The sequence below is a fragment of the Paroedura picta genome, chromosome 1 (assembly GCF_049243985.1).
Source record: "Paroedura picta isolate Pp20150507F chromosome 1, Ppicta_v3.0, whole genome shotgun sequence".
NCBI lineage: Eukaryota > Metazoa > Chordata > Lepidosauria > Squamata > Gekkonidae > Paroedura > Paroedura picta.
In genome coordinates, this window is record NC_135369.1 from 182,467,198 (window position 1) to 182,494,073 (window position 26,876).

At 46.1% G+C, this 26,876-nt stretch overlaps 1 protein-coding gene across 2 annotated transcripts in view; it reads left to right on the top strand.

The window, feature by feature from the left end:
* The first annotated feature begins 8,702 nt into the window (after positions 1–8,702).
* ACTR2 (actin related protein 2) overlaps positions 8,703–26,876 on the top strand; it is a 36,791-nt gene continuing 18,617 nt past the window's right edge. Inside the window, exons 1-3 of one of the 2 annotated variants that reach the window (XM_077314793.1) lie at positions 8,703–8,874; positions 17,219–17,329; positions 22,977–22,991. In XM_077314793.1, the coding sequence (XP_077170908.1) occupies positions 8,827–8,874; positions 17,219–17,329; positions 22,977–22,991 (174 nt within the window). In that variant the 5' untranslated portion in view covers positions 8,703–8,826. The remainder of the gene's footprint in view (positions 8,875–17,218; positions 17,330–22,976; positions 22,992–26,876) is intronic. The other variant, XM_077314794.1, reaches the window with a different exon arrangement.

Consider the following 26,876-nt stretch of genomic DNA (forward strand, 5'->3'; position numbering starts at 1 on the left):
TCTTATTTGTAAATGCGTTTCCTGCTTGACGGGAGAATGCCGCAGGTTACAAAGGGCAAACATGCCGGGCTCTTATTTATGCCATGCTCAGAGGACTTGTGTTTATTGTTTAATCTTATTATTATTTCATCTTATTGTTTAATCTTCTGAGGCACCACAGGCTAGCTGCCTAGGAGTGGTGGCATATAAGCTTAATGATAATGACCTGTGCTTCCATAGAGAGGAAGGCGTCTAAGATTTCTGGCAGATTGGGCTTCTGACAGTTGAACTCCATCTTCTACCTGTGGAATTCAGAGCCGCAGAAGGTGGTGGTGGCTACAAACATTGACAGCTTCAAGCTGGATAAATACATGGAGTGCAGGAGCGTTCTGTCTGGGGTAGTAATGCTCTGTCTTCTTGGTGCTTGGAGAGCAACAGTGGGAAGTCTTCTGGAGTTCTGGCCCCGCTAGTGGACCTCCTGATGGCCTCTGGGTTTGGGCCACTGTATGACACAGAGTGTTGGACTGGATGGACCATTGTCCTGATCCCACGTGGCTTCTCTTCTGTTCTTTTGTCAGGGGCAGTGATGCTCTGCCTTCTTGGTTGCCTGGGTGGCGACAGTGGGAGGTCTTCTGGAGTTCTGGTTTTGCTGGTGGACCTCCTGATGGCACCTGGCTTGTGTCTGACTGGGCCTGATTTAGTGCAGCTTCTCTTATGTTCTTAGGACCTCCAGGTCTCTTTCCTTCAAAGTCTCAGCAAGTTTAGACCCCCTTCCAGCTTGTGTGAATGCTGGGGTTCTGTTCTTCATGGGAATACAGCTGAGAGAGTACTTAAGAGGCTATAGGGCAGGGGTGGGCAAACTGTGGCCCTCCAGATTTCCATGGACTACAATTCCCATGAGCTCCTGCCAGCAATTGCTGGCAGGAGCTCATGGGAATTGTAGTCCATGGACATCTAGAGGGCCTCAGTTGGACCACCCCTGCTATAGGGATACGATGAAAAAGTGTGCATGCATTTCCTCAACAAAAGGCAGAAGCCTTAGCCTTTATAACAGCCGTCAACAAGCATTGGAAACGGCCTCTTGTTTTCTTCAGCAATTCAGCCGAAATAGAGTGGTGCTTTAAGATAAGTGTTGTTGTGAACATAATTACAGGGTTCGGGGCTGGCTGATGGCATCAGACCGGGGTTCTCAAGTGACATCTACAGAGTTGCTTTCAACTCTTACTGGACCTGACGGGCAACAGCAGTCATGCTTGCAGTGGTGAAAGAAAGAGAAATGTCCCAAAGACAGTGGCAGCACATAATTATCACCACCCGTTGTTGCCACTGAGATGGCAAGCAGTGATTATAAGTCTCCAGTGTCAGGATGATAGCTAAATGGCCTAATTAGGGTTCTTTTGCCCAGCCCCAATGAATCACACTGAGAGAAAAACCTTTTTTATATTTTTTACTGCAGAAGAAACATAGGCGCAGAGGAGTTCCCAAATCTGCGCGGAGAACAACAGGATTACATAGTGTTAAATACCCTTCCCTTGGAGGCTGGGAAAGATGATGCCTTGCAGGATGAGTCAATAGCCTGGGGTCTCTATCTCCCCACTCCACCTCCTAGGAACACTCTACAGCCCTTATGGCAGCCTTCTAGGAACTGCTGGCAGGGATCTGAGTCTTTACCTGTCCTCAATTCCAGTTTACATGTTGTAATGGCTTACTCATGCCTTCTGGCCCTGGCACACAAGATAAGACCGGCTTGACCCTACTCAACACATTCCCTCCTCCAGCTCATGGGAAGACTGCTCTTTTGATAAGAACCCAGGGTCAAAAGCAGTCAAACCAATATGCAGAACTAGAGTCAATTTTTAATAACCGTATGATTATCAGAAGGTTGCAATCATTTTCTTCCCCACCAGGCCATCAAGGGTATTCTCTTTCTCACTGAATCTCCCAGCAACGTAAAAAAATCTTTCATGTGGAGGACAGATAATTCATAGCTGGTCACCTGCATCACACCGGGAAACCACAGCTTCCGGTTTTCCCGTGCCCTGCTGAGAAACAGGTCTTCAGCGTGAGGTTGGAAACATATGGGGTCCTCTCGGTTGATCTGGCTTTTGGCCTGATAACAGCCCTTCACCGTGCCAAAAAAGGTTGCCACCCTCCTGGTGGGACCTGGGGATCCCCCCAGAATTACAACTGGGCTCCGGACTATGGAGAGGAAATGGATGCTTTCAAGGGAGGGCTTTATGGCAGGAGTGTCAAACATACCAACTGGCTCGTATCCTTCTCTTGAGCAACTGGTAATTATTTTTATTGCCGGATGCCGGATGAGGGAGGCTGGGCATTATGTTGTTACCCGCCCTGAGCCAATGATCATCATGATGTCATCCCTGGGCTGGGCATCAGGGAGATCATAGAATTATAGAATCATAGATTTGGAAGGGAACTTCTGGGTCATCTAGTCCAACTCCCTGCACTATGCAGGACACTCACAACCCTATCACTCATCCACTGTAACCTGCCACCCGCTTGAGCCTTCACAGAATCAGCCTCTCTGTCAGATGGCTCTCCAGCCTCTGCTTAAAAATTTCCAAAGATGGAGAACCCACCACCTCCCGAGGAAGCCTGAGGAACTCTCTTGGAGGTTGTTCAGCCTCACCTACCTCGGTGGGTGCCTATTTTGGGAAGAGCAAGGGAATTGTCAGCTGCTTTGAGACTCTTTCGGGTAGTGAAACGCAGGGTACAAAAACCAAGTCGTCGTTGTCATTGTTGTCTTCTTCTTCTTCTTCTTCTTCTTCTTCTTCTTCTTCTTCTTCTTCTTCTTCTTCTTCTTCTTCTTCTTAGCATTACTATCTTTTCCAGTAACTCTCCATCTTCTTATGCTTACAGCGAAAGTAAATATTTGCTGGCTACATTATCCCATCTTTAGAAAGTCCTGGTGGCAGGTTAACTGGACTGTTACTGTCATCTAAATCATTCAAGAAACTGCCCCATACCTTCATGTTCATGGCTATTACGCTGAGTTCAAACATCCTTTCCTTTCCTGTTCGTTGGAGGATATCCTGGACAACAGCCTGGCATGCATCCACGGGAGACAAACCTTGAAAAATAAACAGCCAAGTCGCTTTCAGACAAGCCTCTCCTGGCATTCATTTGTGTTCTGGTATGTAAACAAATTTTGCTTCTCTCTCCTGGCTCCAATAACTGCTAAATGAATAGCAGGCTAAAGAGTTAAAGACAAAGCACTTTGAAATTTGTGAAATCCTACATTAAAGGGTATTATAATGCAGATTTTCAATCGAGGGTGTTATTCAGGGCTGCTTGAACAGATCTCTCTGCCCAATTCATTCTCCAACTCAATTTATGCAAGGCAGATTGTTATTTTCCATCTTTACAATTTCCTTTGTGGAGAAAGAGACTTGTCCAGTAGAGCAACAGGGGAAGTGCACTCCAGGGAGATCTAGTCATGGGCCATCCAAACTTCAGGGAATGGCCATGTAACCCCTGGGGAGCTCTTGCATAACCTGAGGGTGTCAGAATCCCCAGGTTTTCTGCCATGATTTTATTCTGTTTCAATGATTTGATTCTGTTGCTTGTTAAGGCATTGTTTTGACTTGTCTTGCCTTGATGTAATACAGATGCTTTTGCTTGACACCCCATGGCCATTTCCTGCCACTATGTTTTATGCCTCCCTATCTCCCCTCCTTGGGGAAGGCACTGGCACTGGATTGAACTCCCAGCCTTATGGGCAAAGCTTTCAGACGGCTGCCTTACCACTCTGCGCCACAAGAGGCTCTAATTCTACCTAGGGAGTAACAAAAAATATATATTTTGGAAGGAATTGTAAACTCTCTCTCTTGCTATTGCCTGCTGCTGCACAGAAACCCCGGACTTCCTTGGTGGTCTCCCATCTCAGCATTGACCAGGGCTAGCCCTGCTCAGTAGCCAAGGTCTGACAAGATTGGACTTGCCTGGGCTGTCCAGGTCTGAGCTCTACAGTAATTGCTTTTGATCATGTAAGGTCATTTCAACATGTTGCTATTTCCACCATTTTAGAGTAAAAGAACCTAGGTGGAAATAAATGTAAGCTGCTCTGAAGAAGCTAGCTCACAGACCCCAAGCCATAATACCGCTATCGAGATGCAAGAAAAATATTAACAATATTTTAGTTTAATAGGCACCATGTTGAACAGAACTTCTGTCTGAAATGTGGAACTGTCCTCCCTCCCTGACTTGCATTCCTGCAGTCTCCCTTTCTAGCCTGTTCTTGAAGTTCCTTTGCAATAAAACAGCTCCTTTGAGGTCCCTTATTGAATGTCCTGGAAGGTTGAAGTGATTCTCCAATTGAGAGGGCAAAGCTGATTATTTCCCAGAGGGGAACCCATATTTTTATATCATTTGTTTTTAGAAGCCACAATGGGCAGGGGCCTAGTGGGCATGTGGTTGGCCTCACTGCAACTAGTATCCTGTCCACTTCAGTTAGCATGAGTAGTCTGAAGTTATTCAGTTTTCTCTCCAGAGACAACCAAAAGGCCTCTAATTCGCTTTCTGTGTCTTTGGTTGCAGGGAGGTCATGGTGGTGTGTTGAGATTTTGTCTGCAAAATGACTCATAAATGCCTCACAGCTGATACCTGACTATTATTTTGGTGCCCTTTCTCCAGGGCAGTGAAAGACCGAACTATCCTAAACATTTGTGCTGGGCATGAGTTAACAGATGTAAAAGTTGCCTTTTACTTATTTCAGTAAATTTACCACCTCATAGGCTTTCATCTGCATTTTATAAGATGTTCTGGATGCTTCGTTGTGAGTTTTCCTCCAAACTCACTCTAGTTGTCTCAGTTCCCGTTTCTCCTTATGGAGCTCCTCAGTATCCTATGGGGCCCACTTGAGACAGGGGTGGAGAGGATGTCATCAATGGCAGCTCATCAATGGCAGCCAGCATTCTGTCATGCCAGTTGCTGACCAGTCCATTTAGAGAAGTGCCGGGAGGTATTGGGTCCCGCAGAGCATTCAGGAATCCATTCGGACCCATAATTCTCTGTGGGCAAGCTAGAATCTGCTCATCGCCCAACTGTGGGGGAGATGGCAGCCTTAGCCGAGCCTTCAAATAGTGGTCTGACCATGGTACAGCATTTGCCGTGACCAAATCCATGCTTACCCCAGTGCTGAAAATGAGGTTCACAGTGTGACCTGCCTGATGGGCAGGGCCAACAACAAATTGTGAGAGCTCTAGCGTTGCCATAGCTGACACCAGGTCCAGCCCATTTTCAGAGGGCAGCAGCTTTGCATGGACTTTAAAGTCCCCCAGAATTCACAGGCAGCCATACCCTACAGTAGGGCTGGCAAGGCATCTTTTGGTGCATTGGGCATGCAGTATACTAACCAGATGGCCACTCTCTCTCAATTGTGCCCCACCCAAGGCCAATACATTCAATTCCTGGAATTGACAACACGGGGAGTGTTCTGGAGGAGAAATCCTCAAGGATTAGGACTGCCACTCCAGGGCATATTGTCTAAGATCTTCTCAACTGCGTTTGATTATGACATCACAGAATTCATGAAAAACAAAAAGGGAACAAAAATCCAGTCTGAGAAAACAAGTCAGGAACCTGGAGATTGAGCAAAAAATATTAAAATTAGAATACAAATATTAGTTATTTAGAGCCTCTTGTGGCGCAGAGTGATAAGGCAGCAGACATGCAGTCTGGAGCTCTGCCCATTTGGCTGGGAGTTCAATCTCAGCAGCCGGCTCAAGGTCGACTCAGCCTTCCACCCTTCCGAGGTCGGTAAATGAGTACCCAGCTTGCTGGGGGGTAAACGGTAATGACTGGGGAAGGCACTAGCAAACCATCCTGTATTGAGTATGCCAAGAAAATGCTAAAGGCCGACACCTCAAGGGTCAGACATGACTCAGTGCTTGCACAGGGGATACCTTTACCTTTATTAGTTATTTAGTGCACATTAAGAAGATTAAAAACAGCTTTAAAGTATAAAAATCAGAATCTGTGCAATATTGCTCCTGCAATCTCAATGGCTGCACATGCTACGACCATAAACAAAATGGGTTTCAACACTAAATGGTCTTCATCAGTGTTCAAATAAATAATAATATATGCACACATATATAATATTATAATATTACAATAAGACCTGGTTCATGGCATAAGAATCACAAAATGCAAAACTTCCAATAATATGTAACAATGATTCCGGATGTGGAGGCCGCAATAATCAAAATTATCAAAACCCACCCCTCTTTCCAAGGCCAAGATTCAATCCTGTGTGGGCATCCTCATGTGTGAACTCAAGTAAAAGCAATTTTTTAATCGTCTTAATGTGCACTAAATAATAAACAGTTGAATTCTAATTTCAATTTCATAGGATTCACCCCAGATCTAACAAATAAATTGACAAGGACACAGGGTTGATTTAGTGTCAGATATTTGCAGGGTGGTGATGGTGGTGTCCTTATCTGGATAGCTTAAGCAAACCCAATATCAGATCTTGGAACTTAAGTTGGTTTGGCCCTGGATGAGAGACCTCCACAGAATATGGGGATCATGACACAAACTACATCTCTGAACATCTCTGGCCTTGAAAGCCCCACTAGGGGGCGCCCTAAGTTAGCTGTGACTTGATGGCACTTTTCACCATCATTTCCTCTCTTAATTTTTATTCATTCATAATGGACAAACGTATGTACAGATATATATACTTATAACCATGCTGCTAATGTATGTTTTACTCTGCTCCATGACTGCAATAAATTACTGAGTGATGGCTCGATCATGAATTGCCAAATCCAGAAAAATACAGGTCAAGCCAAAGCTACAATCCTCTGCATTTGGACTTGATTCTGGATCAGAATCTGGTCCCATGTTGCCTCGAATCACAACTAACTCCTTGCGACATCATAAAAATAATACCTTTCCGCTCTGCCCCCTCAGGAAAAATCCTGGTTCATTTTCTGCTCATCTTCCCTCTAATACTCCACTCTGATTCATCTCTGTTCTTCCGCTCACATCTAGTACCCCACCATCCAAGTATTTCACTGCTCTTGTACTCTGGTTGATGGGCACCCATCTGTAATTCACTTCACTCTGACCTCAAAACGCCTCCCTGGCTTTGTTTCCTTTTCTTATTCCCTCATATCCCAATATATTTTCTAGTCTGTGCTTTTCCAGGTGCACCATCTCAGCCTTCCAAAAGGTCTTGCAAAAGAGTCCCCTGCACATCATTGCCTCCTACTCCTAGAACTGCTTTCCAAAATTCCTGAACAATTCATCATCTTGCTTCATCATATCATATTATGCAGTGGTTAGCATGTCAGCTTATGGCCTAGGATAGTGGTCCCCAACCTTTTTATCACTGGGGACCACTCAACGCCTTTTACTGAGACCCGGTGTGGGGGGGGGGTAGTTTACTCTCAACCACTGCCCAAACGCTCTCTGATCGCTATGGAAATGTTTAAACATCCCTTCAAAATAAGATACAGACACGCCACAACAATGAAGTGTGTTGCAAAGGGCTGGGGGGGATGAAGGGCCGGGGGGGGGGGGAAGGCGTCCTTCGGGGCCCACCTCCAATTAGTCGAAGGACCACATGTGGTCCGCAGCCCACAGGTTGGGGATAGCTAGCCTAGGAGACACAGGTTCACATTTATGCTCCGCTATGGAAGCTCACTAGGTGATCTGGGGCAGTCACACTATCTCACAGGGCTGGGGGGGGGGAGCATCATCTGGGCATGAAATGGGGGTCACTGTGGGTGGGCAGGTAGTTGTGAATGTCATGCATTTTGCAGGGGGTTGAGCTAAAAGATCTTGGAGGTCACGTCCAACTCTATGATTCTCTAATCATATAATCAATCTGGGGAGGGCAGTATATAAATATAATAAATAAATAAAATGGAGGCAGTAATGCACCCCTTGGGGTCCTTGTGGGTGGGGAAGGCAGTAAGTAAGTAAGTTATACTGCTTTACTGGACAGGGGGGTGGCAGGCTGTTAGAATCTGTAGTCTTCCTTGGGCAAATGAATGAATGAATGTCAGCTCAGTTCCACACTATAGAGCCCTGTTTCCCTGGAGAAAATGTCTGCTTCAGAGGGTGGACTGAGTGGTATTCTATCCTGCTGAGGGCCACCGACTTCTAATTTAGCCAGCTGGATGACCTTGGACTAGTCACAGACCTGATAGGCCTGTTCTTACAGAGCAGCGCACTGTCACCTCCTACACAGGGTCTGTTGTGGGGAAAGGAAAGGCGAATGCAAGCCGCTTTAAGACTCCTTCAGGTAGAGAAAAGCGGCATATAAGAACCAACTCTTCTTCTCCTTCAGTTCGCCCTCCAAAGCGGCTATCCTGTCCAGTTGAATGGAGCTCAGTTGCCATTCCGGAAGATCTTCAGGCCCCACCTGGAGATTGGCAACCATCCTTTTGGTGGTTCGTCTATTGCTATTATTATACTAACCTCGCCTTCTATAACAAAATACTTGCCCTGGCCTCCTGGAGGCAGTCCATCACTAAGCCCTCCCCCACCCAACCCCTTCCTCATCCCCCCCGCCCGCAGCCGGGAGGGAGAAGGCCCAGGCGCCCGCCGCCGCTGCCATGGCAACCGAGGACCCTTACCCGGAAGTGCGGAGCAGACGAAGAAGGCGGGGCCTAGAGCCGGGCGCGCGCCCTCGCGAGTTCCGAGCAGACTCTAGACGCTCATTGGCTGTCAACGAGGCCTACAAGTCCTCGGAGGCGGGCCGTTCCCTTTCGTTTCACTTCCGGGGCATTTTTCTCTCTCTCTCTCTATTTCTATCTCTCTCTCTCTCTCCGCCTCCTTCGTTCCTGTCAGCCGGGGAGTGGCGCGGTCGAGATGGACACGCTGGGCAGGAAGGTGGTCGTCTGCGACAACGGCACCGGGGTGAGTCCAGCGCGAGCGGGAAGGCGGCCCCAGCTCGGCTCTTCTGGCTCCCGCGCCTCGGGACACCCGCCCGTCCCCAACCTCCCGGCGGAGCCTGGAGAATAAACGGGCGCGGCCAAACGGGGGCCCCAGCAGTCCTAGGGCGGCGGTGGCCAGCTGTGCGGGCAGGGGCTCATGGGGAGTGTAGTCCCTTTGCCACTCCCCTCCCCCCCCCCAGCTTCAGGCATTTCCCAACTGGACTGGGCAGTCCACACTCCCCTGCAGAAAGGGCTGCTTTGCATGGGGGACTCACCCCCTTCCTTTCCCAAACCCCGACCTTCCCCCGGTTTCATCCACCGGGGGCCCCCAATCTCCAGGAATTTCATACCCTGTAGCTGGCAACCCTTCACCCGAGTCCGTGGGCGACACCTTGGGGCATTTGTAGGAAGGGTGCGGCTCCGATACTAGAAATATTGGAGCAACTGTCGTGGTTGGAGGGTGGGTTCTATATCCTTGTAATCTCTGCTGAGGTACCTGCTTTCCTTATCTCCACCCCTTACATTTCTAAGAATTTCCCAACCCAGAGTTGGCAAGCTTGGTTTTTAGCATGTAGTGCATGTTAAGTTAGATTCAAGTGGGTAGCCGTGTTGGTCTGAAGCAGCACAACAAGACAAAACCAGAGTCCAGGGGCACTTTTAAGACTAACAAAGATTTATTCAAGGCATGAGTTTTCGAGTGCAAGTCTGAGGAAGAGTGAAGGCAATCGAAAGCTCACGCCTTGAATAAATCTTTGTTGGTCTTAAAGGTGTCACTGGACTCTGATTTTGTTTTGTTGTAGTGTATGTTGGCCACCTCATGAGAAGGAAGGACTCCCTGGAGAAGAGCCTAATGCTGGGAGCGATCAAGGGCAAAAGAAGAAGGGGACGACAGAGAATGAAGTGGCTGGATGGAGTCACTGAAGCAGTTGGTGCAAACTTAAATGGACTTAGAGGAATGATAGAGGACAAGAAGGCCTGGAGGATCATTGTCCATGGGGTCGCAATGGGTCGGACACGACTTCGCAACTAACAACAACAAGTGCATGTTAAGTTAAACGTTAGTATGTGGCACTTAAAAAGCAAAACCTTGTTCTTCTAATAAAAGGGATCCTCGGTTTTAACGTGACTTTGTTGTCCTGTGAGGCTCAGCAAGGCAGAACTCTGGCTCAGACTGAGCTCTGTGGCAGGCTGGAGCCTTGAACCCACAGCCTAATCCGGGGATTCTCAGTCAGGGTTGTGGGAACCCCAAAGTTACCTAAGAGCTCCCCAGGGGTCACATGGCCTTTCCATTAAATTTGGATGGCTGCTGACACCATTAGACATCACTGGAGCCCACTTCCCCTGTTGATCTACAGGCCTGGTCTCTTTTGCCACCATGGAAACAGTAAAGGAACATATTAATTGATTGACATCTTGCATCTTGCTTTTGTGCCCACTTTTCTGAAGGGGCCTGTCACCATTTTCAGGGTTCCCTGAAGCCTGAAAAATATTTCAGGGGTTTTTCCATGGTCACAAAGTTGAAAAAGACTGACCTAATCCAAGACTCTTAAGCAATGCACCATTCTGGCATTTTATTTATTAATTTATAATTTGATTGATTTTTACTCCGCCACTCCCAAAAGGCTCATGGCAGCCTTCACCTACACAGGTGAATGCTGCCGGTGTGCCAGACATGCCTGGCAGATGAGCCCTGCTTTGCAAGGATTTGTCTAGAATCTGGAGCTGACATCTTCGTATGGTTGTGTGTGTGTGTGGGGGGGGTCTCCCCCCCCCCTTTTTAAGAGTCTGTCATTAAAGCAAACGTCTGAGTTCTGAAGGCTTCAGGTCAGCAGTGCTAATAATAATATTATGTTTCCAGTACTTCCCATCAGTCATGTGGTGGGATAGAAATCCAATCAATCAATCAATACATACACGTGTGCGTGCATTCATGGATTAAAAAATGCTCAGTGGCAGAAGATCTCTGAACAAATAGCTATAATATAACCCAATGGGGAAACCCCAATTCAGAGAAGTGTCTCCTTCCATATGTCCCTGTGTGCCAACTGTGGTCAGCAGGCAGCCATCCCCCGCCATTGAGGAACTGCAAGGCTTTTAAGAGGATGTTGGAATGTCAGGCATTCTTGACGGGAGGGGAGGGAAAGACTGGGAGTTCTTTCTTATTTTATTGTTTTTAAACTGAAAGGGTTTTTAGGTGTTACTGTATGCTGCCTTGAACCTATTTACTTATTTTAATAAGTAAATGAGAGATCTATTTCATCTATCTCGGCATAAGTTTGGAATTTTGGTGCACTTTTTCTCTTAAGGTGAAAACACTGAGGTATATTTGTAAGCAAACCAAGAAAAGGAAGACCAGGGTTGCTGCACAGAGGCAGGTGAACGCAAAACACCGGTTTCTCTCTTGCCTTGAAAACCCTACAGGGTTGACATAGTCAGCTGTGACTTGATAGCACTTTCCACTATTTTGCTATGCTGGACATAACTGTGGTGTTCTTTATTGGTGAAAATTGATGATTCATCTTCCGTCTTGATGTGCAGCCCCACATTGGGACTGCGGCTGAGCAGGCCTGCCGCGGAGAACTCTTCTATAGCAAAGCTTTGCTAGAGGGTGCCTGCTCCCCAACCGTACATGTGTGGATTTTCTCTCTGGTTGGGCACATGACCTGGGGCGGAGCGCCCACCTTCCTCAGTTCCCTTTTCACCGCCATGGCTAGTGGACATCTTCTAGGTTGCTCCAGCTTTCTAATTCTAACTGCATGATCTTGTGCTTTCTGGCAGTATCTACATATTGGCCTCAAGGGCAGTCTTCAAGAAGTGCACCCAGTGCGGTATGAAGTTACCAATCATTGTTGTCTTTTGTGTATGGGGGAGATGCATATAGTGGGTACCTGCCAGATCTGTCAGCAATTTACAACGAAAGCTTGCTCAGATAGAGCGTCTAGATTGAAGGTGGACTTGTGGGAGAAGGTGCTGTCAACTACTGCCCCAGCTTAACGGTCTCTGACTCCCACGAAATCGACTCCCAAAACACCATCAGCCCCAAGGCTGGTCCACCCTCAGTATGCTTCACAGCTTTAGTTCCTGTCCTAAGAAACGCACTTTACCGATGCCTGAGGCCCATAACTCCCCTGGGGCTAGAGGAGCTTCGTTTTCTGAACAGAGAGTGACTTGGTGAAGTGGGCTTGCGGCAGCAATAGGAACTGAGGAGGGTGGGCGTTCCACCCCTAAGTCATGTGCCCAACTGGTGGGAAAATCTGTACATGCGCGGTCGGGGGTGGGCAGGCGCCCTCTAGTGGAGATTTGCTATAGAAGAATTTTCCATAGCAGGCCTGCACAGGGACAGTCCCAATATGTGTCTGCACACAAGATGTCGATGAACAACAGTTACAGGCAAGCAACCATGTTTTCTATTTTCAGTAAGAATTACCCCCAAGTCATTTCAGCTGCTAATTGGCGTAGCAAGCTTCCTGAAGTGAATTTTTCTACCTAAAAACCAATACAGGAATGCAAGCTGTATGATCTCGTGACAAAACTGTGGAATATCATAGAATCATAGAGTTGGAAGGGACCTCCTGGGTCATCTAGTCCAACCCCCTGCACTATGCAGGACACTCACCACCCTATCGCTCATCCACTGTAACCTGCCACCCCCTTGAACCTTCACAGAATCAGCCTCTCCATCAGATGGCTATCCCGCCCCTGTTTAAAAATTCCCAAAGATGGAGAACCCACCACCTCCCGAGGAAGCCTGTTCCACTGAGAAAACGCTCTAATTGTCAGGAACTCCTTCCAGAGGTTTAGACGGAATTTCTTTTGAATTAATTTCATCCCATTGGTTCTGGTCCGTCCCTCCAGGGCAAGAGAGAACAACTCTGCTCCATCCTCTATGGCAAGCTTTTAAATACTTGAAGATGGTTATCAAATCCCCTCTCAGTCATTAGTAGTCTGTGGTGGGATGGAAAATACCTGAGATAAACATGGAATGTTAGCATCAGTAGGAATGCTTTAAAGCCAAAAATGACGGTGATTTATACCTTGCCTTTCCTCGTAGTTGAAGTTGGCTTACAATAGCAGCATTGTCTGCTTTTGGAAGACCCAACAATAAAATACTGCATCTTTGATTGTCACTAATATTGCAACTATACATTCAAAAGACCAGTCTACCTGGAAGAATACAGTAGTGATCACACATTCATGGTTTCTGTTTCAGAGTGTGTTTATACATATTTTCTCACTACACAATGACTGAATGGGAAGTGACAGAGCCAGTCAGAAACTACAACATTGCGTAGAAGAAACTATATATGGTAAAACATATGCTGGATTAAGCTAGCAAATTTTACTAAACCTTTGGGTATTGTTAGCAAATCAATGCAAATATTCAGAATAGTGAATCTAGATCATCCAGTTTTTTTAGAAGTAGTAAAAAGACATTTAATAAATACATCTACAGATATATACTTAAGGCATTTATTATCTGCCTTTCTTCCTTACAGAGCTCATGGTGGCATACCACTTTAATTCATTATATATCATATCATAATCATCTGAACCATAAATGAAATGGGTAAGGAGTCGCGGGAGGAGTTGCACTGATCATGTGCAAAGAATGGCCAATCAGGTGGCCTGTCCTGCCCCAGGCTACATCCCCTCCAACTTCTTCCACATGGAAGGAGTGGCAGCCCTTTCTACCGCACTGACACCCAGAGGTGAGCTGGCTGGTGGGTGAGCTGGGGAGCCTGGACCCACGGTGTCAGGGGGGGGGGGAGTCAGCCAAGCAGTGACTGGGGCCTGCTAGGGAGAGGAGCCCAGCCCTAGCCTCCACTGCTATCGCCAAGAAGCACAGAGAACAGCGGGGGGTGGGCTTGCAACTCCAGCCCTCACCACTGCATTCCAAGCCATCAGTCAGCCCATCTCCAAGCTGCCTGCTCAGCTGGCTGCAGGTAGCTGCTAGCCCCCAGTAAGGGCATGGAGCAGGCTGGATATCTGCAAAAACTTCTTCCCTTGTCTCCTTTCTTTTCCTGTCCACCCACCCCCAAGATAAATTCAAAGATACCAGGGCAAAGTAGATTTATCAGAGTCTCATGCTTGTTTTGGGCATCAACATTTTATGTGAGAGATTAGAATCCAGGGGCCCCTGATCTTTTAAAAAAATGACAGAAGGAAGGAAGGCAAAGATGAAGAATGCAAAGAATGAAGAAAGTGGCTTCCAATTTTATCTGTGATATAAATCAAACTGCTTGTCCGTTAGACTGGCTTGATTGAGAACTAAAAAATTGGAATTGTGGTTTTGTTTTTATTTTTCTATTTTAAGCTTTGCTATTGAAATCACAATTCATGATAGCATATACAAGAGGCGACCCCTGATCGTTATGAGCCTGCGGGCATCTTTGAAATTCTGGCACAGTATGGTTGGCGCAGTGATGAAATGGCTGCCACTGCTCCTCTTCATTCGTTCCGCCAAGATCTTTGTGCTGTAGTGGCAGCTGCTGCCAAAGCGACATTTGAAAAATAAATCTGCATGGCCAATCAGAAACTTTGCTGGCCCCACCCACTTTCTAAAAACACTTGGTGGGCAGCAAGACAGGTGTTGGTGGGTGCTATGGGCCCACAGGTGCCACATTGGGGACCCAGCTCTTAGGGAGGCAAGGGCAGTTTTGACACCTAGGAAACCTGAACTATACTTATTGTGCTCACTGTCTTCTGGGATTTTCCTAGCCAACAAACAGTTGGAAACTTTGAGTATTCTTCTTCGTTGAAAACTTGGCCATTCGTGCGTTCAAAGGCTGACTCATCTATAGTCCTACAGTGTCAAGGACTGGAAAATGTAACGGTTTCATAATTGTGTGTACAGATGATAGTTGTAATCACGCTAACCATGCCTTCCAAGCTATTAAAGTTTGTTCATGTTTAACTAAACTTCGGTGCAAAATAAAAAAAGGAACAAAATCCAGCCTGAAGAAGCAAGTCAGGAACCCGAAGGTTGAACAAAGAATATTAAAATTAGAATACAAATATTGATTATTTAGTTAACACTAAGAAGAAGAAGAAGAAGAAGAGTTGGTTCTTATATGCCGCTTTTCCCTACCCGATGGAGGCTCAAAGCGGCTTATAGTCGCCTTCCCTTTCCTCTCCCCACAACAGACACCCTGTGGGGTGGGTGAGGCTGAGAGAGCCCTGATATTCCTGCTCGGTCAGAACAGTTTTATCAGTGCCGTGGCAAGCCCAAGGTCACCCAGCTGGTTGCATGTGGGGGAGCGCAGAATCGAACCTGGCATGCCAGATTAGAAGTCCACGCTCCTAACCACTACACCAAACTGACTCTCGAAGGTTAATTTTATTATAGGAAGTACATTTCTAGATAGAGCAGCATGAGCTATTCTAGGCTAAGCTGTTTTAGGAGAGAGATGCTATCTTGCTCTCAAAGATGGAGTGTCTTCTCTGAAAGGGACAAAGGGTTGTAAAAGACAAAGACACCAGAATTCCCTGAGAGTTGTCTACTTCAAGGAAGAAGGTAATAAAAGAGCAGAGAGTGAACAGGAAGTTTAGGGACCTGACTTGACTAACCTAAGCTGATCATAGCTCCCTCTGAAGTACGGAGTTCAGAAACTGTACAATCTGCAGCTTCTAATAATGAGAAGATATTCCTAATCCTGTGAACTGCTGCTGTTTACGGCTGGTCAATTATTTCATCTCACCCAGTGGTTGCACTTCCTTTTGAAACAGCTGCACTCTGGGTACCTAAAATCCTCAGCCGTTCTTGCATCAGACCTCCTTAAACTTTAGAGAGGCCTCCTTTAGATAGGGCTGCTTTGTAAGGTTCTGTCGATTACTCCCAATAGACTTTCTTGAAGGAAAGAATAGGGAACTGATCATCCCGGGATCTTTGGTAAGACTAAAAATCCTACCTCTACAGCCCCCTCATCTATCCACGACCCAACAGTTTTGGTGTGAAGGCACTTGAGTAACCAGATGCCCAGGAGAGATCCCAAAGAGGGTGGAAAAAGTACATTCTCAAAGTTTCAAGCATGGGGCCTCCTCGTAAAACCCAGGGCTGTCACACCTATGCTAATCAACAACAATGGATCAAGTTCTCCTATAGGATCAAAGACCACTGCGGTGCAGGAAATAACCTGGAGCAAGGCAGGTCAAGCCATACAAAGCAAAAATATAAAATATGGTTATGACATTAAAACAGCCCATGGCAAGTGTGAGTGGAGACCAGTTAGTTTGCTTTTTCCTTGTATCTCTTGTCACACAATGTACTTGTATCATTACACCAGCTTGCTGTAGCTTTAAAATACCTTTTAATACACCTTTTTTTCAAACACTTGACTCTGGTGTTTTATTGGCTCTCTGCGTATGGTGGGATCCATGGTGGGGCAGCTTGAGTCCAGCTCACCCCAAGAGAGGGAAGAGAGGGAGACCCCTAAACCTCCCTCACAGCAAGGCAGGTCAAGCAATACAGGCAATGCATGGCAAAAGCACAACATAGGGTTTTGACTGCTTTCTCCATCAGGGAAAGTTATTCTCCCCTGGGGGAGGTATTTCTTTCTTGAAGAATGACTTAAAGTCATGCATGTCCTCCCTCCCTGACCTCTCGCGGTTGGCTCTGCCTCTGGTGGTAGCCATGTTGCCACTGGCTTCTTTGGTTGAGGCTGGGTTTCAGGGACAACTGGGGCCCCATCTCCAGCCAGTGCTACTCCACTCTGCGATCCCATACCTGGGATGGTTTGACTGGCAGTCTTCAAGCAAAGGTTGGATACACACTTTTCTTGGATGCTTTAGGATGCTTTGGGCTGATCCTGCGTTGAGCAGGGGGTTGGACTAGATGGCCTGTATGGCCCCTTCCATCTCTATGATTCTATGATTCTATGACTGTAAATTGGGGAAGGACTGGGGATTATGCCGCCGTTTTAATGGGTTTTTGTGGGTTTAATGGTATTGGGGATTATGATTTATTTTGATGAGGTTTTAAGGTCTTTGTGTAACCCACCATGAGTCTTCAGAGAGTGGTGGGATAAATAAATAAATAATAATTAATTAAATAACAGAAGACAGGCATGGGATCCAGTCCAGAATAGCTGAAAGGACAACTCTGAACATACTTGATCGGATGAAATAGTTTTATCTCTCTCTATTTTTTTTTATTTTCATATTTTTAAAAAAATGTTAAACTATTGTTTGTCAATATTTATCTTCACAAGTTACCAAATGGTTTGAAATGTGACTGGCTGCAGTTTCCCCAATATTTAAATTTGGGTTAAAATAACAGCACTCTTAAACTGCTATTCTGTTCATAACTAAATTATCTTCTTTATTTTCAGTTTGTGAAATGTGGCTACGCAGGCTCAAATTTTCCAGAACACATCTTCCCGGCTTTGGTTGGAAGACCAATAATTCGATCGACTGCCAAAGTGGGAAACATTGAAATCAAGGTAATAGTGAAGGAAATCTCTCACTTGCTTGGTACTCTTGAACACTCCCACCCAATAAACTTTCTGGTACATTATGTGATAGTCATGAGCTTCAAGTGTACAAATGGAAATCGAGCAAATATTCTTACATGAAATCCAATAGCAGAATTATGGTTTATGTAGGCTTTGGGACAGTTGTGCGATGGCTTAACCCTTCTCTTCAAACTCTTCAAATGAACAGCACTGTCATTTCTGGAACCTCTTTCATGTATTCTGAGCAAACCTTAACTGTCTTGTACAACAGTGGTCCCCAACCCCCGGCTCCTCCTCGTCCTCCTCCCTGGCTGCTGCCTTGGGGGCTGCCCTGCCACTCTGCCGCCGGCTCACTTTGGAGCTCTCCAGTGGCCGCCATGGCTAGGGCTCCCCCTCAGCGTGACACTGCACAGCTGCTGCTGGCAGCGCCCCCCAGTGGGCGGCGGGATGTCAGGAGTGCCGGTGGGAAAGCAAGTGGAGCAGGGACTCAGGCAGTGACAGCGACGTCCCTCGGCAAGAGACTACCCCCCCCCCCAGGCCTCAATAAAATTGTCAAGCGTTGACCGGTCCCTGGTGATAAAAAGGGTGGGGACCACTGTTGTATAAGATACCAAAAGCTGTTAAATTATGAGCGAATGAAAAAGAATCTACAAGCCCTAATCTGCATAGCTAAGGTTACCGCAATCTCATGTGATCTCAGAGCAGAGCAGAGTCAACCCTAGTTATTACTTGGATGGGGAAGAGAAGGGTCACTATGCTGAGGTAGGCAGTGGCAAACTGCCTTTGAATATCTCTTGCCCTAAAAACACTATGGAGTCGCTGTAAGTCAGCTGCAATATGAGAGCAATTACAGCAGCATTCAAGATGTTGGAAGGTGCATACAGATGAACCAATGGGTAGAATCTTGAGTCTGAGACAGAGAAAAGTAATTCTCTGCTTGGCTTCTCAGACAACAGAGGCATGCCTTGGCCACTAAGGCAGGGAAGCATCACTGCCACTAGTCTTTTTGGTGCAAATATAGTACAGTAAATTGGGTTGTGGGTAGCTTCTGTTGGATGAGTAGGATGGGTCCTTAAGCTTATATGTCAGATTGAACACATGGGCTGCCTTATACTGAATCAGACCATGGGTCTATGAAGTTTTATTTCTAGAAAGAACTTGAAAGAGCAAGTCCCAACCAGAGAAAGACAATGATGACAAAAGCCAGGCTTGAAATCTCAGCCACCTTCATCCAAGACTAGCATCCTAACCACTGGGCCCATAACCTATTGGTAAAAAAAGCAGTTGCCTTGGAAACCACAAAGGAGGGTGGTTATATTATTATATTATATTATAAATATAATACATAAATAAAAGCAGAAGATTTATGCATTATCCCCCATCCTCCATGTTTCCTAGTTAAGGGGAAAATGCTGTTTAAACAAATTCCAAAGATGACCTTACTCCAGCGGTAACAAGAAAAAGAAATTTTTACTTACCAAAACAGAAGCACATGTTACATGATATATTCATGTATATACATTTAACTTATTGTAACCTTCAAAAGAGGTTAACTTGCCACAGTTGCAAGCCCCGGTAAGGGATCCTGTATAAGATGAAGGAGAAGGCAAGCAAGTGGTGAACGTGAAGAGGCCCAACCTCTAATGGATGAGAGGATGGGGCCAACTGCCAAGTGTATGAGTGCAAGAGAATTCTCTTAATGCTTTCTCTCCCAGGTCCTCTTGCATGCAAAGCTGCAATATCCAATGAGATGTACAGGACTGTGTTGTTGGATTTCCTGAGAAACAGTCTCATTCTCATGTGCTGCTCCTATGTTGTTTTTACTTGCTAATGCATGGTGGTACCAAGAGAGTGCACTCCACTGTCAGGGATAGGTTAGAACCAAATACTTTTGAGAAGTCAGATTAGCCCCTCAGATTATGAGACAGAAGTAAAATAGGACATCAGTGTTGGATTCTGGACAGATATCTCATGGTTTTAGCAATCCAGACTAGGGTTGTGTGTGGCGGCGTCCGAATCGGCCATTCCAGGCCAACGCAGCCAGCGCTGTGTGGGGTGGGGGAGGGGGCACGGGCGCCGGTGCATCAGTCAGTGCACGCATGCAGGCATAGAGCTCCGTACCTCCCCTCTCCCCCCCATGGCATGGCGCTGGCTGCATCAGCCTGGAACAGCCGATTTGGACGCCACTGCACACAACCTTAATCCAGACTCTGAAAGGTAGGCCAGTGTGTGTCATATTAGACATCTCCTAAAGTTTCCAAGCTAGATGCTGACCTTTTCATAACTCTGTCATTAACTGAATGGGCTGTGTTGGGTAAAAATAGACTAAAGAATGGGTACTCTTGAGCTGTCTTCATGCAGGTACAGGTAAGATTATGGAAGACAAATTCCCTCTCACTCTGCCAATAACTCATTAGAAGACATTAAGTAGGCATTTCTGAACATTTTTGACAATACTTGGCTAATGTTCAATAATATTGTTATTTACTGAGACTAAATTTGGAATGTATTGTATTTTGTATTATATATATCAGAGTATGTATATTGGGCTGTGTTGTGAACCGCCCTGAGCGGCAAGGGAGGGTGGTATAAAAATGTAATAAATAAATAACACATATCTTGCATATTGGTTATAACAATTGCAATTTATTCATTAAAATACTTATATCCTCCCTTTCATCATGGTTCAAGGCAACTTATCTAATAATAGCTTAACACAATTTCAGTTAATAAAAAAAAAATCTCCACTCCCCCCAAATATGCGCTTTGGATAATGTAACTCTTAGAATTCTTGGAGGTTCGTATTATGCTGTTATACGCCTTCTTCTTTTTCTTTGTAAGGGGGAAAAGCTATTAGTCAGGATGAATAACTATCCCACTTCCTTTCAGATTGTCCTATAAATAGGGGAAGAGAAAAAAGTTTGAAGCAGAAATGCAGAATATCCCTTCTGGTTCCACATACCCTAGATTACAACAGCTTTCCAAAATACAGGGTTTACTGGAAGAGCTAGAGGCTAATTTCAGTAACACAGGAGTGTGCAAAAATGTGCCAATGTAGCATTAAGGCTTACTAGAATATCGGAGGAAAGAAGCATGTTACGTTAAGAGCCCATTAGAGAATGCCAAGAATATAACTGCTCACTTTGATAGCCTGGCCATTATTATTTTATTCCACACCCCCAAGCCTCAGTATACTTGAAGGACAGCTGAAGGGCATCTATGTAGATCAGGCTTTCTCAACCAGGGTTTCCTTCTGGCCCTGGAAGGGTTCCCTGAATGGGTGGGAGTTAATTTTTAATATATTTTTAATTTGTTAAATATTTAGCGGGTGATATGACTATATTTGATCATGTTGACCTCCCCAGTGGCGAGTGATGGCCTTGGAGGGGATGGGAAGGGGAGGGCCCCCGGGTGAGCGTGTACACAGCAATGCTATCCAACCGTATTCTGCATGGTCAAGCCACTTCTGGGTTTTCTCAAAGCCTGAGGAATGTCTCAGGGGTTTCTCAATGGTAAAAAAATTGAGAAAGACTGCTTTAAAGACACATGTTTAAAAAAAAAAGCCCACCAAGCCCTCAGGTGGCTTCAGCAGCCCTTGGCCAACAGCGGCGGCAGGAGCCAGCTCCCTGCTGCCACTGCGCACCCCCTTCCCCAGCAGAAGCCCACTGAGCCCTCTGGGGGCTTCTCTGAGCCTTGGCTGCCCACCCCTCTCCCTGCTAAATGGCTGCAGAGGCTGCTCCACACCTCAGCTGGCCTGGCTGACCACCTGTTGTATTCTTAGATACAACGGGCTTTCCTGCTAGTATATGACATAAAAGATACTAAAGAAGAAGAAGAGTTGGTTCTTATGTGCCACTTTTCTCTAGACGAAGGAGTTTCAAAGTGGCTTAGATTCGCCTTCCCTTTCCTCTCCCCACAACAGACACCCTGTGAGGTGGGTGAGGCTGAGAGAGCTTCTGACGGGACTGCTTGGGCAGAACAGCTTTGTCAGTGCTGTGGCGAGCCCAAGGTCACCCAGCTGGCTGCATGTGGAGGAGGAGCAGGGAATCAAACCCGGCTCACCAGATTAGAAGCTGCAGCTCTTCCCCACTACATCACGCTGGCTCCAGAGTCAGTTTCCAAGACACTAAAGAGAGCAAAGCCCTGATCTGGTGACCTCCAAGGAATAGCAAGGATGAGACGTGGGGGCAGGTGATGACAAACTGCCTCTCAACGTCTCTTGCCTTGAAAACCCCACGGCAGGGGTAGTCAAACTGCGGCCCTCCAGATGTCCATGGACTACAATTCCCATGAGCCCCTGCCAGCATTTGCTGGCAGGGGCTCATGAGAATTGTAGCCCATGGACATCTGGAGGCCTGCAGTTTGAGTCCCCCTGCCCTATGGGTTCACCATAAGTCAGCTGTGACTTGGTGGTCCTTTCCGTCACCGAAGAGAGCAATGGGAAGGGCCGAGGCGGTCATTAGGGAGGGTTGGTCCGTGATACACTTTGCAAGTGTTTGCAAAACACTTTTGACTCCATACCCACAAGCTGAGGAATACTGCTTGAGATGGGATATTGGGGTGATTATTACTCTCATGAATTCTGGCTTCTCGCAACCTGATAGAACACTAAAGGAAGAAGCTTCCACAGGGTCTCCCTCCCTGCCCCCCCCCAAATCCCTAGTCCAGCTATTGAAAATCATCACCAATGTTCACTCAACGCTAACCCTAAAAGAGGGGCTTTGTTCCTGTATTTCCAAATACCTTCCAATCCAGCTATTCAGCAAAACTGGTTTCTGTCGCTTTAGCTCTTGCTTGAGAAAAACTGGCGAATAGACAGGTAATAGCCCCATTTCCTGTTGTATGCACATCCCCCCCCCCTGAGAAAACAAATTTCTGGGACTGTAGCAGTGGAACTGTGGTTTTGCTAAGGTAGAGTCTAGTAGGCTGAGTTACTGTGTGGACCCGCCCAGGTTAGAAGGGAGAATATCTGCTTTCCTGGATCCCTCATGGAAGTCTAACAATGAGTCAGACTTTTGTCCAAATGGCTTTCCTCATTGATAGGAGGCCTGTTTTGATCTTAAGTTAGTTGACTGTTAAGAGACTGAGACGATACTATGATCTTTTTTGCCATCCTACAGAAATGCAAGCTGCTTGGAACAACTGAAGTTGGCTTCCTCTTTGATTTAAAGTAATGGAGTGGTGTAAATCAAAGTCAGATCCAGGTTGAGATCCCCTGTCAGTCTTGGCATTCACTGGCTGTGTTGGCTGAGGCATCATTTTAATATTCATTTCCCTAAGGGTTGGAGGGTGATGCACGTCCATTGAAATAGATAAGATTGGTTTGCTATGGAAAAGTTCCTGTTTAGCAAGACTGTAGACATGCCAGTCAAAACCAGTCACTGACCACTGGGTTTACAGAAATTGGTTCCTCCTGGAACTATTTTCCCTTGCTTTGTTATCCAAAACTGTTGTTCTTATTGTGGCTTATCCCAAATTTACAATAGCTTTGGAACATTTCCACCTGTTCCCACATCTGGTTTTCTGCTTTGTTTCTGTTGTGTACACAAATAATTTGAATGAAGGATTCCGTTTAGACTACTTCTGATTCTCTCACTTCTGCCTTTTCTTCATCTTTCTTGACCTGATGAAGTAGAATAACAAAAAGATGGTAAGTGAGGCACCCCTTCCCCTGTACTGTCTACACTTTTTGCTTGACGGGATCCATGTAGCCTTCATTTTCCTTTTTTTTGGTGCTTTAAAAAAATAATTGCCATGTCATCTTTAGTTCTGAACGCATACCTCTTTCTAATCTTCCTTCATTGCTTTGGTTTGGTGGCTCCTAAATTCTTGGACATTTCTTCCCAGTTATGACCTATTCCCAGAAAGCGCAGTTCTCTATAGACACAGGGCAGTATTGAGGTTAATATACATGCTGGAAATGGCATCTTGAGCTATTGCAGAGATGAAATACAGAGTGAATACTCGCTCACCATTTACCAGGTAGACATTAGACAAGTTCAGATGGGGCTGTCAAAGCGATTGCACATGAAGACTCTCATTTTCACATGAGCCCTCCAGAGTATGAGATCGCATTGGGAAATATAACATGAGCTGATAACAAGCTGTACATTGTGGGTCTCCAACACTTTGCGGGCACCTTTGGAACTCTGATACAAGAGAGCAGTTGCAGTCAGAAAATGGCTGCTGTTGGAGGCGGAGCCAGCCAGAAAATGGCTGCCACAGCTTACTTTCAGTAACACAGTGAGGGTCCTTGTACTATGATGGAAGCTGCTGCTGAAACAATGTTTTAAAAAATCTGCACAGTCAATCAAATCTCCATTGACTGACCATAAGCATTCCTGAGCAGATGCCCCACCCGACCCACTTTATTTGGGCATCAGGGAGGCTGTTGGTGGATGCCATGGTGCCCACAGGCACCACATTGAAGACCCCTGCTGTACATGGATGTATTGCTGTGACTTCTGTGATTGCTGCACGAAAAAAGTGGACAATTCCAAAATTGTAACAAAGGAGAAACAGAATCTATCCAGTGGCTTAATTAAGTATAAGAAGATAAAAAGTCTCTTACGTCATTTATTTAGACTTTGACTCTGCCAAAATGGCCTCTAGATTCATTTGTTTTCCATTTTCAGTCTGGCTTTCGTCAGTGGCAATGAGTCCGTCCTTGTTAATGTTTGAATATAATGAGGCAAATGCTCCTGTATAATAGAGAGTCAAGGCTATGAGCTCTTGGTCTCCTCATAGCTCATAGCCTTGACTCTCCATTATACAGGGGCATTATACTTAATTAAGCCACTGGATAGATTCTGTTTCTCCTTTGTGACTTCTGTGATGGCAGCACATCCAAAAGCTCAAGTGTAGAAACTGGAGCATTTTTTTCTCCTTCTATAATGAAGTTCACACTTTATCACACCAGCTCATAGCAAGGGACACAGTTGGGAAGGATTGGGGGATGGGGGGGAGGGCGAAGAGTGGCTTGACCTGCACGTGTGATCCCACACTTAATGTTTTTCTTTAATTTAAAGGCTCCTGACTTCTGACTTTCCCCTCACGTTCCTGAAAGGCAAATTCCGAAGCACATTCCTTGGGCAGAACAAATTTTGGTTTTGTTTTCTTTCTCTTAATTGGCAGTTGTAGGTTATAAACCCAGGAATGTCCTAAAGCCGGGTGAAACACACATGGCACGTACTGAGCCAGTGTTACTCTTTCCGAAGGTTTGCTTCTCAGTTTGCTAACCCATTGACCTTCAGTAGGTAATTTAACTAAAACCAACATGGAATTGTGTTGTGAACTGCCTTAGACCACATGACTGAAGAAGAAGAGTTGGTTCTTATATGCCGCTTTTCTCTACCCAAAGGAGTCTCAAAGCAGCTTACATTCGCCTTCCCTTTCCTCTCCCCACAACAGAAACCCCGTGAGTGAGGTGGGGCTGAGAGAGCCCTGATATCACTGCTCAGTCAGAACAGCTTTATCAGTGCTGTGGCGAGCCCAATTCCCATCTGGCTATATGTGGCAGAGTGCAGAATCAAACCCGGCATGCCACATTAGTCTGCACTGCTAACCACTATACCAAACTGGCTCCCAGAAAGACCAATAGTTTTTTTTTAACCATAAAGGCCACTCATACAGAATTCTTCTGGTTTTAGTGAACCGTGGTTTGTGCCTCTGCTTTCTGGCAGGTAGTTTCAGAAGGCAGCCATGAAGGTCTGCAGTGGATCAACTAGATTCCAGTCCAGCAGCACCATCAAGTTGAACAAAATTTGAGGGGTCTGAGCTTTGACAAGTTCATTAGATATAAGCCAGATCTCTGAGTTCTTGTATCTCAGTCTGAAGGGGGGGGGGGGGAGGAATCAGGATACAAAAGTACAATGCATTTTGTAATCACCTTGATTCAGATCAGACTTATTAATAGGGTCAAAGACTAGCTCAGCTTGATTAAAGCAGAGGAGAAATACAGTATTTGCTGGCGTATTAGACTACTGTTCCCCCCTGAAAAACATGCCTCCAAGTGGGGGGTGGAGGGTCGTCCTATACGCCGGGTGCACTTCAGTTGGGATAGACATAGCTGCCCATAGTGGCCCAGAGTACTGTAATGTAATGTAACAAACTCTGTATTTTGAGTGGAAATGTTGGGGGGTCGTCTTATACGCCCAGTCGTCTTATACGCCGGCAAATACGATACTTATGGGCAGAAAATTAGCATCTGTAGTGAGAAAAGGATCCCGCGTCCCTATTCAGTCCTGGGGAAGGAGGCTCTATTATTCTGAATTTGTGAATGAAAGCTGTGTAATCTCCCCTTGATGCTTCTCCATTTGAGGACGGCATCTAGTTTGCTAATACCAGTTTTCAGCTCCTAAGCATTCCTTCTCTGCTCTAATCAAGCTGACTACAATATACATGGCATCTCTGCATCCTTTATTGTTTTGCTTGTTTTTTAAGGCCGTGGAGAACTACAGCGGTCGTTTTTATTAAATGGCATTTCCTGCAATTTCCAAATAGATCACAAGGCACAGCCATGTTAAAAAAAAGAAAACATGATTGGAAAACAGCTTTTCTCCTCCTTCTCCTCAAAGAAAGCATAGGGCTACAGGTAGGGTTAGCAGCCTCCAGCTGTGGCCTAGAGCAGAGGTAGTCAACCTGTGGCCCTCCAGATGTTCATGGACTACAATTCCCATGAGCCCCTGCCAGAAAACTCTGGCAGGGGCTCATGGGAATTGTAGTCCATTGACATCTGGAGGGCCACAGGTTGACTACCCCTGGCCTAGAGTTCTCTTGAAATCACAACTGAGCTCTGGACCTTCAGAGAAAACCACTACTTTGGAGGGTGGACTCTAGGACCATGTGCCCCCTGTGGTTCCTCCCCTCCCACAACTCCACTCGCCAGTGTCCAGGAATTGCGCAAATGAGACCTGGCAACCTTAGCCGCAGGTGCCTGGAACGTGGCAGTTTTATCTTCCCATAACCGTCCAAGCCAATCCTATGTCTGTCTGCTTCAGATTTCTGCAGTGGTAGGCTAAGATAAGATAAGTGGTAGGCTAATGAGCCTCTTGTGGTGCAGGGTGGTAAGGCAGCCGACATGCTGTCTGAAGCTCTGCCCATGAGGCTGGGAGTTCGATCCCAGCAGCCGGCTCAAGGTTGACTCAGCCTTCCATCCTTCAGAGGTCGGTAAATGAGTACCCAGCTTGCTGGGGGGTAAACGGTAATGACTGGGGAAGGCACTGGCAAACCACCCCGTATTGAGTCTGCCATGAAAACGCAGGAGGGCATCACCCCAAGGGTCAGACATGACTCGGTGCTTGCACAGGGGATACCTTTACCTTTAGTCTAAGAGAAGGTTCCCGCCAGTCCCTTACTTGCTTTGCTACTTGTTTTCTATGCTTCCGCAGCCACTCGTTCCTCTCATTCAGTGCTGTGCGCAGGAACACAATGATGTGCATGGAAAAGTTACTCTGCTCAGCCCACCAACTGATGTGCAATTCCATATCACATACCCTTTTTTCATATAAATGTACGATAAAACAATACCAAGATG